The sequence below is a fragment of the Heterodontus francisci genome, chromosome 5 (assembly GCF_036365525.1).
Source record: "Heterodontus francisci isolate sHetFra1 chromosome 5, sHetFra1.hap1, whole genome shotgun sequence".
Lineage (NCBI taxonomy): Eukaryota > Metazoa > Chordata > Chondrichthyes > Heterodontiformes > Heterodontidae > Heterodontus > Heterodontus francisci.
In genome coordinates, this window is record NC_090375.1 from 116,881,389 (window position 1) to 116,897,051 (window position 15,663).

At 43.2% G+C, this 15,663-nt stretch overlaps 1 protein-coding gene across 3 annotated transcripts in view; it reads left to right on the top strand.

The window, feature by feature from the left end:
* Positions 1 to 15,663, top strand: part of prex2 (phosphatidylinositol-3,4,5-trisphosphate-dependent Rac exchange factor 2) — a 638,971-nt gene that overhangs the window by 388,011 nt on the left and 235,297 nt on the right. For all 3 annotated transcript variants that reach the window (XM_068030918.1, XM_068030919.1, XM_068030920.1), the window contains exons 23-25: positions 1,692 to 1,853; positions 3,893 to 4,115; positions 5,473 to 5,680. In XM_068030918.1, the coding sequence (XP_067887019.1) occupies positions 1,692 to 1,853; positions 3,893 to 4,115; positions 5,473 to 5,680 (593 nt within the window). The remainder of the gene's footprint in view (positions 1 to 1,691; positions 1,854 to 3,892; positions 4,116 to 5,472; positions 5,681 to 15,663) is intronic.

The following is a 15,663-nucleotide window of genomic DNA, read 5'->3' on the forward strand; positions in this document are numbered from 1 at the left end:
TACAGTCTTCTAGGCTCAATGCTGAATTCAACAATTTCAGACCGTAATCTCTTCCTCCATTTTGTTTCCTTTTTCTTGACAGGTTGCAGTGTAATTCTTATTTTCCCCTTGTTTTTGCTTTTGGATGGCAGCTGGTCATCATTCTGCCATTCACACCTCCTCTAGACACGTCTTTGGTTCTTCACTTGTCCCCTTTGATCCTGAACTATCAACTCTTTTGTCATTTAATCTCTCCTGTCTACCACCCTATCGCAGACTTTCCCTTTTGTTCTTTATCCATCCTACCCCCTTTCACATGCTTAAAACCTATTACAATTCTAACTTTTCCCAGTTCTGATGAAAGGTCATCAGGATAAATAGCCTAAATGCTATGCTGACAAATCAAACCACTGTGCAATCAGGCTACCCACACGACTTATTTTTCTCTTTACTCCTATTTTATGATGTCTTCAACATCAAGAAGTGGCCTATGCTACACCTATGCTGTATAGCACACTCCTTAGGAACACTGAGAGCAGTCCTGGGAGCAGTAAATTGGTTTCTATTTAGTGTGTCCGTCCGTGGCATACCTTACAGTGAACAACTCACCTGTGTGGCAGTGTTCTGTGCGGCTCCACTGTATTATTTATCTGGATAAGTTAGTTTGTTGCAAAATTAGTAACATAGGAGCAGCATAGCATAGGTCATTCAGCCCATCAAGCCTGCCCCACCATTCAATACGATCATTGCTGATCTTCCACTTCAATGCCTTTTTCCCACACTATCCTCATATCTCCTTATGTCATTTGTATTTAGAAATCTGTCAATCTCTGCTTTAAACATACTCAATGACTGAGCTTCCACAGCTCTCTAGGATAGAGAATTCCAAAGATTCACAACCCTTTGAGAAAGAAACTTTTCCTCATCTCTGCCCTAAGTGGCTTCCCCCTTATTTTGAAATTGTGTCCCCTGGTTCTAGACTCCCCAACCAGGGGAAATATTTTAGCTGCATCTACCCTGTATATCCCTTTTAGTATTTTGTAGGTTTCACTGAGATCACCTCTCATTCTTCGAAACCCTAGAGAATCCAGGCCCAATCTCCTCAATCTCTCTTCATAGGACAGTCCCACCATCCCAGGAACAAGGCTGGTGAACCTTCGTTGCACTCCCTCTATGGCAATAATATCCTTCCTAAGGTAAGGGGACCAAAACTGCACACAGTACTCCAAGTGCAGTCTAACCAAGGTTCTATACAATTGAAGCAAGACTTCAGTACTCCTGTACTCAAATCCTCTTGCGATAAAGGCTGACATACCATTAGTTTTCCTAATTGCTTGCTGCACCTGCATGTTAGCTTTCAGTGACTTATTGACCAGGACACTCCGGTCCCTTTGTGCATCTACACTTTCTAATCTCTTACCATTTAAGAAATACTCTGCACATCTGTTCCTCCTACCGAAGTGGATAACTTCACATTTTTCCACATTACATTCCATCTGCCACGTTCTTGCCCACTCACTAAGTCTACCCAAATCCCCTCGAAGCCGCTTTGTATCTTCCTCACAACACACATTCCCACTTAGTTTTGTGTCATCCATGAACTTGGAAATTACTACATTTGGTCCCAAATAACTTCATAAGGTGTGCCTTCTTTCTTCAGTTTGAAATTAGCTGTGAACTACAATTTATTATATAACTTTTTTTTAAAACAGATCCTTGAATGTTTAGCTAAGAATGATGAGCAGTTTGTAGAACATTGCAGCAAGCTAAGCTGTTTAAGTGAAGCAATGCCTCCTGAATTGCATTCAAAATTCAGCAGAATGCACAGTGAAAAACTTGAGCACATTAACCGAAGGATCACAAACTACAAGAAGGTAAGCAGATCTTTGAAGTGCTAGGATTTCAAGGGTGCTAACTTCCATCTCCACAGTTGTAGTCATCACATGGAGAATTTAATTAAAACACAATTAATTGATGATTGCGATCGATGGTTAAATCTACTGATCTCAGGTGATTCTAAGAATTCACATAAATTTGTGAAAAAGTTAGTTTGGTAAATCTGGAAAAGCTTCTCTATCAGGTGGATTATAATGCAGGCAAAATAGTCATTTTTTCTAAATCCCAGTGCTAACATTAATATGTCTCCTGATATCATGTGGCCGTATGAGATGTGTAGAGATTAGCTTCTAAGAATTGAAATGAGTAAAAGTAATCTCTTAAACTAGGTTTGTAGAGGGTAGGGTTAATATTTTCCATATATTTCCAGAGAAACATAAAAACATATTAGGATTTTGTTGCGAAATACCTGTCACAAAATTGTTCCTTTTGCCTTTTAAAGTGTTCAGGGAAGTCCTTTTATCAGTGACGCTGTCCATAAATGTACTGCCTTGTTTGTTATTAAACAGGCTTGGAAGATCCCTGTTTTGATATCCACTCTACATTGAGTCAGCTAATTTCAACCAAAGTAAATAACATTTCAAGTAAATGAATACCAATACACTAACATTTGTTTGCATTTAAGCAGCTTTACAGCTAATTATGTCACTTAAGGTGAAGTACAGTTTTGCCTCTGAATTTGTCTGCCATATGTATATAATTTGCTGGGAAAATAACAGCATGTGAATGCCATGCAGGTTATTAACGTACAAGTTGGCCAGCAATTTGTGGTGAGGAAGAGACCCTGTGAATTGCAAATCGCCACATGTAGCTGGACAATTGTGCCACTCTACCATTAGCTTCGTAAAAATGGCATTTGGCTCTCAATCTCCCTGTGACTTTCATAAAGTTGTTGCATTTGCAGATTACTTGCCCATTAAAGCCACCACAAAAAGTTCAATCCAATAACTGATAGCATTGTGATAATTGTTAATGACTAATCTCTAGCTCAGAAAATGAACAATTAAAGGTATAGAGTCTCATTCCTACATGCAGTGAATTGTTGTTGAAGATTTCACAAATGTGAAATTTTCCTTTTTCTCACTTTTGTTCTCTGTCTCTTTTTTCTCTCGACCTTAATCTAATCTTTCTTTCCATTTCTATTCTTATATCTGATTTGATATTGAATTCACACATTCTAATTCAACCTCCATCTCAGTCCTTCCTCTGTTTGTTTCTCAATCCTTAAATCTCATTGATTAAGGAGATACACTTGTAGATCCTGTTGTTCGTTACGGTCCTAGATGCCCTGCTGCCATCACATTGATCATCTCGCACTTCCAACAATGTACAGGGCAAAAGGTCTTTCGCTGAAGAATGCAGGAAAATCTCTAACTGGGTACCCTGCAAGATGCTGTGCTGCAGCCAATTCAGGGCCATTATTTGCTCAGCACAAACATGCTGCTGCAGCAGATTTTATAGAGCTGATTAAATCTAGCTTTTGCACTTTAGCAAATTAACTTTTATCTTATGAATTTTTTCCTCTTACAATTGCTCACCTACTCCTGATGCAGTAGCTCATGCTGGATTATGGCTTCAAGCATTGCAGCAGCTCTTTGATGCCTTACTAAAGCAACTATTTCTCATCTGTAAGTTAACAGTGAGTGTTAGTGAGCTATTCAGTTGTTAGGAAATCAATTAAACTTGATTGTGCTGCAATCTGACATACATACATGTACATTATCAATGGGGGGCAGGGGAGGGGGTTTGCTGAATAGTGATTTCTTTTCTCTCACCAATCCCCACCTTCTTCAAGGATATTGAATTCTCTCATCTCACTGTTGCTTCAGTTGACAATCTTGGAACCTTTCTTAGTGTCATAGTATATGGTGCAATTAACTACTGAGCCACTGTGGGGTCTTTGATGTTTTCATATATTTTATCTTTATTTTTGTTAAAAGTGTTGGGAATAATATCAATATAATTTATAACTGTAATATGAGTTAGTATAATTTGTAACTTCAATTTTTTGGTTTAGTTTTCACGAGTTCTGAAAAACCGAGCCTGGCCAACTTTCAAGCAAGCCAAGTCCAAGATTTCTCCATTGCATAGCAGTGATTTCTGTCCCACCAATTGCCATATAAATGTGATGGAAGTGTCCTATCCTAAAAATGTTGCATCACTGGGAAGTGCATTTGGTGTACAACTGGACAGTCGGAAACAGTCCAGCAATGATATTGACCAGAAAAGCTTAGATCAAGGTAACACTCTGACTTCATCTCTCATTGACTTTGCTGAAAATATATGATGCAAGTTTGAGCTGGGGAATTCAAACCTGGCAAATGTACAAGCCGTGTATTTATTTATTACCCAACCTTGGAAGACATCTCTTGGGTCTCACTGTCTCTGGCTTCCTCTCTTGGATCACTGCTTGTTCTGTAAAAGACTAGAACAGCATCTTCTCTCTCACTGCGCCGAATTCCCACACTTAGCAAATTCCCGAGTTAAGCAATCTGTCCCGCAGCACTCAGTCGAGCAGAGCTTTGTGCTACTTACTGAGTAGTCTGCCCTATTACAGACCTTCCCTTGTGTTATTTTTCCACCCTCCCCTATTGGACCTACTTAAAATCTATTACATTTCTAACTTTTCCCAGTTCTGATGAAAGGTTATTGACCTGAAACGTGAACTGTTTCTTTCTCCACAGACACAGCCAGACATACTGGTGATCCAGTCTGCTGAAGAGTCCTCCCAGGACTCAGAAGCCTTTCGACTGGGGCCACCTCAATCCCAAGATGCTCACAATGCCACAGCACAGCCAAAATTCACTGACATCCTGGTCCTTGGGTCGCACCTTGATGTAGCATCAGGATAAGTTTAATAACAGAACAAAGAGGCATCATAGTAGTCATCATGGAAAAAGAAGCATTTGTTGTAAATAGACATATGTAGAGGAAAACTCTTTTGTAATATAAAGTCCAGTGTTCTGCAGTATGCCTGTTTTTTGATCTTTATGTTTGAGAGGATGTTTAGAGGTTAGTTTGCAATGGGGCACACAGGAGTCTGTTATAACTTCTCCCGTTAGGTGGAAACTGGAGTAAATCATGGGCTTGCTTGCAATGTTTGAAGAAGAATTTGTAACAATTATTACTTCTCTCTGCATATGCCAGATTGCAGAATCACTCCTTCTATGAGGTAATAGACATCTACTGACTAACCTCTAATGAAAGGCTGGGCAGAATCTGACCTTTAAAGATTCCTGAAATTTACCTTAACACTCTTTTAATCCTGTTGCACAAATGAATACCATGCAAGAACCTAAACCCATCTACTGTCAAAAAAACATACTGTATTTGAATGAGAATTACAGACAAGTAGATATATTTAGGAGTTTTGCAGACATTCATTGGTAATGTCACCTAACAATGACATACATGTGGTGATTTCATCAGACAGATGAAACCTTAGTCATTTGTTAAATTACTGGAGTCATACTCTTATTTGACAGGTATCTCATGTTGGCATACACTAAAATATTGTCAGATACTATTGTCAGTACCCTTACTATGAAGGAAATTCAACATTTAGCACTGAGTTTGCACATTGCTGTTATTTCATAGATAAATTGGACCCAGTGGAATACGTCCATCATTGCATCACCACCATGGCAGCTCCCTCTGGACATAGTTTGGGTCAGCAAAATGGGCCTGGTCTGTATTTCCTCCTGAAGGAAAAGGATGTGGAAACTCAAGATGCATACCAAAAGCTTCTGAATAAGCTGCAGACAGTTGTGAAAGAACTGGAAACCTATATCGCTCAGATAGATGAGTGAGTATACTAGCAATTTCTTATTTAATACTGGCTAAGATATGAGACTGACAACTACAGGTTACGGTTAAATAAAATTCCTCCTTATAAAAAAAAAAATACTCATCTTATCAGTGCTTCTTACAGTGAACTGATCTGGTGATGTCCTGAATATGTGACCAGTGTTGCCTTTGTTTCCATTCCTATTCAGCAATGGATATCTCACTCATCTAACTGAAAATATCCTCACATAACACTGATAGCAGATCACCCCGGTAACCATTCTTGCCTCGTTGAACTGGAGTGTGGAATATTTCTGACTTCTTTTATGCAGGGTTATATAAAAGCCTGACCACAATGGTGTGAAGCCAAATATGCTTTAAAGCAACCACTGAGCATTCAGATGTTAAACCACTTATATTTCACAGGTAAAATCAGCAGTCAGTCAGCACTGAGAAGAATAGTAAACAGAAGCTTCAAATATGCTGGTGTTTGAATGAAATTAAATCTGTAATCTCCAGGGTTGAAAACAAAATATCAATCAAGATCTGAAGTCATCAAAATGGGCCATTTGGGATTCATTCATCTGTAATTACATGTTGCACAACCTAAATGAATTTATAATTCACAGCGTTATTCCTCTTTGAAGATCAGGAATGCAGATGTAGAAAGTACAAGAGTTACCAAATGTTTCTTCATCATTCCTGCTGTTAATGGTGCAGCTCTGTTCCATATGTCACAAAGGTAGTTTGTTGAAAATTTTAGTCATCTGATCAGCTGGTGTCCTCTCAATGATGCTATTGTGGGGGGGTGAGTCCTCCCCTTGCCATAAAATGAGAAATTTGAGATCCCTAGCAGTCTAGTGAATATAAGGGCAATAATGTACTGAAAGGTGCAAGGACATTGGTTTTGCTAGAACATTAATGACATAGTAAAAAAGCAGCTGAAGAACATATCCATTTTGATTTGCTATTGCCCAAATATCTGTTATAAAAGCAGCATCCCGCCTTAAATTTTTGGTACCGTTCAAAAAAACTTGATAATTTTTTTTTATTCTTTCAGGGGATGTGTGCATTGCTGACAAGGCTAGCATTTGTTTCCCATCCCTAATTGCCCTTGAGAATGTGGTGGTAAGCTGCCTTCTTGAGCCGCTGCAATGCTTAGAGTGTAGGTACACCAACAAAGCTGTTAGGAAGGAAGTTCCAGGACCCAGCGACAGTGAAGGAATTGTGATATAGTTCCAAGTCAGGATGGTGTGTGGCTTGGAGGGGAACTTGCAGGTGGTGGTGTTCCCATACATCTGCTACCCTTGTCCTTCTAGGTGGTAGAGGTCGCGAGTTTGGAAGGTGCTGTCGAAGGAGCCTTGATGAGTTGCTGCAGTGCATCTGGTACACACTGCTGCCACTGTGCGTCAGTGGTGGAGGGATTGAATGTTGAGAGTAGTGGATGGGATGCAAATTAAGTGGGCTGCTTTGTCCTGGATGGTGCCGAGCTTCATGAGTGATGTCAGAGGTTCACCCATCCAGGCAAGTGAAGAGTGTGCCATCACACTCCTGACTTGTGCTTTGTAGATGTTGGACAGACATTAGGGAGACAGGAGATGAGTTATTCACCACAAAACTTCCAACCTCGGACCTGCTGTTGTAGCCTCAGCATTTATGTGGCTGGTCCAGTTCAATTTCTGGTCAATGGTTAACCGCCCCCCCCCCCCCCCCCCCCCCACCCCAGGATGTTGATAGTGGGGGATTCAGCGATGGTAATGCCATTGAACGTCAAGGGGAGATGGTTAGATTCTTTCTTGTTTGAGATTGTCATTGCCTGGCAGTTGTGTGCCGTGAATGTTACTTGTCACTTATCGGCCCAAACCTGGATGTTGTCCAGGTCTTGCTGCATCTGGACATGGGCTGCTTCCATATCTGAGGAGTTGTAAATGGTACTGAACATGGTGCAATCTTCAGCAAACATCTCCACTTCTGACTTTATGATGGTGGGAAGGTCATTGATGAAACAGCAGAAGAAGGTTGGGCCTAGGACACTACCCTGAGGAACCCATGCAGTGATGTCCTGGAGCTGAGATGATTGACCTCCAACAACCACAGCCATCTTCCTTTGTGCTGGGTATGACTCCAACCAGCAGAGAGTTTTTGCCCTGATTCCCATTCCTTCCAGTTTTGCTAGGGCTCCTTGATGCCATACTCTGTCAAATGCTGCCTTGATGTTAAGGGCAGTCAATCTCACATCACCTCACCTCACCTCTGGAGTTCAGCTCTTTTGTCCATGTTTGGACCAAGGCTGTAACGAGGTCAGGAGCTGAGTGGCTCTGGCGGAACCCAAACTGAGTGTCAGTGAGCAGGTTATTGCTGAGCAAATGCCGCTTGATAGCACTGTCAACAACCCCTTCCATCACTTTGCTGATGATCGAAGTTAGACAGATAGGATGGTAATTGGCTGGGTTGGATTTGTCCTTTTTTTGTGCACAGGACATACTTGGGCAATTTTCCACATTGCCGGGTAGCTGCCAGTGTTGTAGCTGTACTGGAACAGCTTGGCTAGGGATGCGGCACGTTCTGGAGCACAAGTCTTCAGTACTATTGCAAGAATGTTGTCAGGGCCTATAGCTTTTGCAGTATCCAGTGCCTTCAGCCATTTCTTGGTATCTCGTGAAGTGAACCAGATTGGCTGAAGACTGGTATCAGTGATGCTGGGGACCTCAGGAGGAGTATGAGATGGATCATCCACTCAGCACTTCTGGCTGAAGATGGATGCAAATGCTTCAGCCTTCTCTTTTGTACTGATGTGCTGGGCTGCCCCATCATTGAGGAAAGGGATATTTGTGGAGCCTTCTCCTCATGCTAGTTTATTAATTGCCCACCACCATTCACGGCTGGATGTGACAGGACTGCAGAGCTTAGATCTAATTCGTTGGTTGTGGGATTGCTTAGCCCTGTCTGTAGCATGCTGCTTCCACTGTTTGGCATGCAAGTAGCCCTGGGTTGCAGCTTCACCAGGCTGACACCTCATTTTGAAGTATGCCTGGTGCTGCTCCTGGCATACACTCCTACACTCTTCATTGAACCAGGGTTGGTTCCCTGGCCTGATGATAAATGTTCTTGAACTTTACTGGGGTTGAGAATACAATCCTGGCAATACATATACCTGCACCCTACATTGCTCACCTAAAATGATAATGAAAAATCTGCTGATTTAAATAATTGTATGGTGCCTTAATATTGAGTGCTGGGAGCACCATGTGAGTGCTGGCAGGGGGTTGGCTTGGGGTAGTTAGTGGATGGATGGTCAACTGCCAGCAGCTGCTGGCTGCACTTAAAGCTAAAGCAATATTCATAAAAATGGCTTGAGGCATAAAGGTCCCAGTGATGCATTGACCTGTGAAGAGCTAATTCTGCACATAAAAATTAATATTGGAACATTTTAATGAGATAGCTCTTCTGAAGTGGCTGTATGAGTGATATCTGTCTGACTAGAAAGGAGTACCCATCTGGAATATTTCCTTGTTAACTATATCATTATGGAGAGACCTTTTCAGTTCACAAAGGCCATAAAATTAGTAATATTTATGTTGTTGCAGTTAACTAATAAACCTATCGGAACATTAAAGTGGAAATTATATTTGTAACTTTGAGTGGCATAATGATATCATAGATTTTAGCTGAAATATATGGCTTATGCAAAGTGCATATTGAGTCGTATTGACTGACAGAGGCTGAGGAAAAAGAGCATTTTTAAAAATTAGATAACATTAAAAAAACTTACTGTGTTCAGGTGTAATTGAACATGGGTTCGGGTACAGTTACTGGACTAGTAATCCAGAGGCAGTGTAGTGTGAATGCTGGAAATCTGAAATAAAAACAAAGTACTGGAAATACTAAGCAGATCGGTCAGCATCTTTATATTAGTAAGCTACAGGCCAGGAATAATGATCCGGAAACATATGTTCAAATTCCTGGGGTATTTAAATTCAGTTAATTAAATAAATCTGGAATAAAAAGCTAGTATCAGTTATGGTGACCATGAAACTACCAGATTGTCATTAAAACCTGTCTGGATCACTAAAGTCCTTTAGGAAAGGAGATCTGCCATCCTGACCTGGTCTGACCTATATGTGACTCCAGACCGACAGCAATACGATTGACTCTTAACTGCCCTATGAAATGGCCTAGCAAGTCACTCAGTTCATAGGAACACCAGCATCTGCAAGTTCCCCTCCAAGTCACACACCATCCTGACTTGGAAATATGTTGCTGTTCCTTCATTGTTGCTGAGTCAAATTCCTGGACTCCCTCCCTAATCGCACTGTGGTGTACCTTCACCACATAGAGTGCGGCAGTTCAAGAAGGCAGCTCACCACCACCTTCTCAAGGGCAATTAGGGACGGGTAATAAATGTTGGGCTTCAGTGACCCCTACATCCTGTGAATGAAGAAAAAGAAATTATTGTCCTAGGAATGGATTTACAAATGCTCAGACCTACATGTAGTTTTTCTGATTGGCTGTGAGCCCAATGGGTGCAGAATGATGCCAGAATTGCATCTGCTGACCCCAAATGGGTTTCTGGTGTCATCTCATTTTAATATTCTGGCTGAGCTCCAGATTTGGAAAGGCTCTGTGACTGCACGTTCAGCTGTTGGTAGGTGGGAAATCACATACATCTGCAGCATTTGAAGTCCTGCAGGAGTTTAAAGGGACAGGCATTGTGACATTTTATGCTTGTAAGACAGAAAGCTTGTAACCAATGTAACACATCTGAAAGGAGTAAGGGAAGGCAGAACATTCCATATCTGTAATAGAATGAGGCCTGGAGATGTTGCCAGAGTATGCAAGGCAGAGGAGAGGGCCCTCCTATGACAATGAGTGCTGCAGGACTCCAGTAAAACAGCAGAAGGTAACTGAGGCATGTGGCCACCAGTGTAAATGTCACTTCCATCATATAGCACACCTCAAAGTAGGAGAATCAGCCACGGCTTTCCATGAATGTAGTGTGCTAAGTGTTTATGGCACTTACAGTTTCTTTGCATCTCCCATTGTTGTTAACTGCTTTCAAACTTACCGTGAATGTTTCTGACACAGAAAGATGTATTTACCTTGAGCTATTCCTTCACTCACAGCATTACAAACATTCTGCCCAAGGACATACTGCTATTTAATGTAGCTGAATATTTCACCCACAATAGGTTCTACAATGACAGTTGGGCTCTGGTTTTAACTCCAGCTGAGTTTTGGGCAGGTGAATGGTGGATTCAGTTAGAAACAGGCCAAGATATTTTAGCTCCTGAGTCTCATTAAGATGTCGTCATTCTAGGCAGGAAGTGGACAGAAATGACTGCTGGTCTCTGAAAAATTGGCGGACCTTTGGCTGTCTGCTAGCATGAAGGTCGTTGTGGGAAAGGGGGTTCTGTGAGGATCCTATGAGAGGTAAGGAGTGGGGCCTGAACAAAGGCCTGTTTGGGCCTGTTCTTCCTTTGGCAGGACCTGTTTCTTTTCAGCCTGGTGGGATAGCCATGGTGATACATCACTACTAAGGGTTGATTTAAAATCCCAGTTGGGGCCTGTCAGATGGATTTCATGGCTGGAACAGACATGTATGAGGCTGCAGTCTTTCAAAGAACACCACTGTGTGCACAATTAGCACACTCTCGGCACAGAAGGCGGGCAGGTAGTATCAGTAATGGTGACCATGAAACTTTAGGGATTGTCATTTAAAATGTATTTGGTTCACTAATGTCCTTTAGGAAGGATATCTGCCATCCTTACTTGTTCCAGCCCATACATAACTCCAGACCAACAGCAAAATAGTTGACTCTTAACTACCCTATGAAATGGCTCAGCAGGCCACTCAGTTGTATCAAAACTGCAAGGCAAAAGTCAAATAAAAATAAAAATAGAAAGACGGCTCGGCATTGATCTAGGCACCAGACACGACAAAGGCACACCCCCAGCCCAGATGACCCTGCCAAGTCCACCTCATTAACATCTGGGGACTTTAGCCAAAATTAGGAGAGCTGTCCCACTGACTAGTCAAGTAACAGCCTGACATAGTCATACTCGCAGAATCATAACTTTCAGCCAAAGTCCTAGACTCTTCTGTCACCATCCCCGAGTTTTTTTTTATTATTCATTCACGGGATGTGGGCGTCGCTGGCCAGGCCAGCATTTATTGCCCACCCCTAATTGCCCTAGAGAAGGTGGTGGTGAGCTGCCTTCTTGAACAGTCCATGTGGGGTAGGTACACCCACAGTGCTGTTAGGAAGGGAGTTCCAGGATTTTGACCCAACGACAGTGAAGGAACGGCAATATAGTTCCAAGTCAGGATGGTGTGTGACTTGGAGGGGAACTTGCAGATGGTGGTGTTCCCATGTATTTGCTGACCTTGTCCTTCTAGTTGGTAGAAGTCGATGGTTTGGAAGGTGCTGTCTAAGGAGCCTTGGTGCATTGCTGCAGTGCATCTTGTAGATGGTACACACTGCTGCCACTGTGCGTTGGTGGTGGAGGGAGTGAATGTTTGTAGATGGGGTGCCAATCAAGCGGGCTGCTTTGTCCTGGATGGTGTCGAACTTCTTGAGTGTTGTTGGAGCTGCACCCATCCAGGCAAGTGGAGTATTCCATCACACTCCTGACTTGTGCCTTGTAGATTGTGGACAGGCTTTGGGGAGTCAGGAGGTGAGTTACTCGCCTCAGGATTCCTAGCCTCTGACCTGCTCTTGTAGCCACGGTATTTATATGGCTACTCCAGTTCAGTTTTCGGTCAATGGTAGCCCCTAGGATGTTGATAGTGGGGGATTCAGCGATGGTAATGCTGTTGAATGTCCGGGGGAGATGGTTAGATTCTCTCTTGTTGGAGATGGTCATTGCCTGGCACTTGTGTGGCGCGAATGTTACTTGCCACTTATCAGCCCAAGCCTGGATATTGTCCAGGTCTTGCTGCATTTCTACACAGACTGCTTCAGTATCTGAGGAGTCACGAATGGTGCTGAACATTGTGCAATCATCAGCGAACATTCCCAACTTCTGACCTTATGATTGAAGGAAGGTCATTGATGAAGCAGCTGAAGATGGTTGGGCCTAGGACACTACCCTGAGGTACTCCTGCAGCGATGTCCTGGAGCTCAGATGATTGACCTCCAACAACCACAACCATCTTCCTTTACACTAGGCATGACTCCAGCCAGAGGAGGGTTTTCCCCCTGATTCCCATTGACCTCAGTTTTGCTAGGGCTCCTTGATGCCATACTCAGTCAAATACTGCCTTGATGTCAAGGGCAGTCACTCTCACCTCACCTCTTGAGTTCAGCTCTTTTGTCCATGTTTGAACCAAGGCTGTAATGAGGTCAGGAGCTGAGTGGCCCTGGCGAAACCCAAACTGAGCATCACTGACCAGGTTGTTGCTAAGAAAGTGCCGCTTGTCCCATTTCACCAGCAGGGCAGACCCACCAGAGGTGGTGGCACAGTGATGTACAGTCAGGAGGGAGTGAACCCGGGAGTTTTCAACATTGACCCCAATTGCATGTGTAGTCTCATGGCATCAGGTCAAACATGAGCAAACCTCCTGCTAAGTACCACTTACTGCCCTCCCTCAGCTGATGAATTAGCACTCCTCCATGTTGAACACCACTTTGCAGAAGCGCAGAGGGTAGCAAGGGCACAGGGTGTACTCTGGATGAGGGACTTCAATGTCCCACCAAGAGTGGCTTGGTAGCACCATTACTGACTCAGCTGGTCGAGTCCTGAAGTACATTGCTGCCAGACTGGGCCTGCAGCAGGTGATGGAAGAACCAACAAGGGGGTAAAATACCTGACCTCACCCTCAACAATCTATCTATTGCAGATCCATCTGTCGATGACATTATTGAAAGGAGTGATCACCACGCAGTCCTTGTAGAGATGAAGTTCCATCTTCCCACTGAGGACATCCTCCATCATCTTTTGTGGAACTAGCACCGTGCTAAATAGGATAGATTCAGAATGGATCTAGCAGCTCAAAAATGAGCCCCCATGAGGTGTTGTGGGCCATCAACAGCAGTAAAATTGTACTCCACCACTATCTGTAGCATGGTGCGGCATATCCCTCACGCTACCATTACCATCAAGCCAGGGCCCAATCCTGATTCGATGAGGAGTGCAGGAGAGCAGGCCAAGAGCAGCTCCAGGCATACCTTAAAATGAAGTGCTAACATGATGAAGCTACAACACAGGATGACATGTGCATGCTTAACAGTGGAAGTAACGTGCTATGACAGAACTATGTGATCCCACAACCAATGAATCAGATCATAGCTCTGCAATCCTGCCACATTCAATTGTTGGTGGACAATTAAACAACTAACCAGAGGAGGAGGCTCCAAGAACATCCCCATCCTGAATGCTGGTGGAGTCCAGCTCTTGAATAAAATGTTTGTAACCATCTTCAGCCACAAATGTTGAGTAGATGATCCATCGTTGCCTCTTTTTTCCCACCATCACAGAAGCCAGTTTTCAGCTAATTCAATTGATTCCACATGATATCCAGAAATGGCTGAGTGCACTGAATGCAGTAAAGGCTATGGACCCATAGAATATCCCAGCAGCAGTGCTGGAGACTTGTGCTCCGGAAGTAACTGCGCATCTTACCAAGCTGTTCCAGTACAGCTACAAAACTGGCATCTACCCAACAAAGTGAAAAATTGCCCAAGTATGTCCTGTCTGCAAAAAGCGGGGTAAATCCAATCCGGTCAATTGCCGCATCATCAGTCTTTTTTTTTCATTCGTTCATGGAATGTGGGCATTGCAGGCAAGGCCAGCATTTATTGCTCATTTGTAATTGCCCTTGAGAAGGTTGTGATGAGCCGCCTTCTTGAACCCGGTACAGTCCATGTGGTGTGGGTACACCACAGTGCTGTTGGAGAGGGAGTTCCAGGATTTTGACCCAGCAACAGTGAAGGAATGGCAATATAGTTCCAAGTCAGGATGGTATGTGACTTGGAGGACAACTTGCAGGTTCTGCTGTTCCGATGCGCCAGATACCCTTGTTCCTCTAGGCAGTAGAGCTCGCAGGTATGGAAGGTGCTGCCGAAGGAGTCTTGGTGAGTTGTTGCAGTGTGTCTTGTAAATGGTACACACTGCAGCCATGGTGTGCTAGTGGTGGAGGGACTGAATGTTTAATCTAGTGGATGTTGTGCCAATCAATTGGGCTGCTTGGTCATGGATGGTGTTGAATTCCTTTAAAGTTGTTGGGGCTGTGCTTATCCAGGCATGTGGAGAATATTCCATCACACTCCTTGTAGATGATAGAAAGGCTTTGAGGAGTCAGAAGGTGGTTGTGGTTGTTGAGGTCAATCATTGGGCCCAGGACATTGCTGCAGAAATTCCTCAGGGCAGTGTCCTGGGCCCAACCATCTTCAGCTGCTTTATCAATGATCTTCCCTCCATCATAAGGTCAGAAGTGGAGATGCTCGCTGATGATTGCACCATGTTCTGTTCCATTCGCAACTCCTCAGATAATGAAGCAGTCTGTGCCTGCTTGCAGCAAGACCTGGACAAAATTCAGGCTTGGCTGTTAAGTGGCAAGCGACATTCATGCCACACAGGTGCCAGGTAATGACCATCTCCAACAAGAGCGTGACTAACCACCTCCCTTTGACATTCTATGGGATTACCGTCATCAAATCCCGCACCATCAACATCCTGGAGGTCACTGTTGACCGAAGGAGTAACTGAAGCAGCCACATAAAGTAACAGAAAGAAAGAGAACTTGCGTTGGAGGTGGCTCAGATGAGGTTTACAAGATTGATACCTGGAATGAGCAGGTTTTCTTATGACTAAAGGTTGGACAGACTGGGCTTATTTTCAGTGGAGATTAGAAGATTGAGGGGAGACTTGATTGAAGTATATAAGATCCTGAATGGTCTTGACAAGGTGGATGTTGAGAGGATGTTTCCTCTTGTGAGTGAGTCCAGAACTAGGGAGCACTGTTTTAAAATTAAGACACAGTTGAGAAGAAATGTTTTCTCT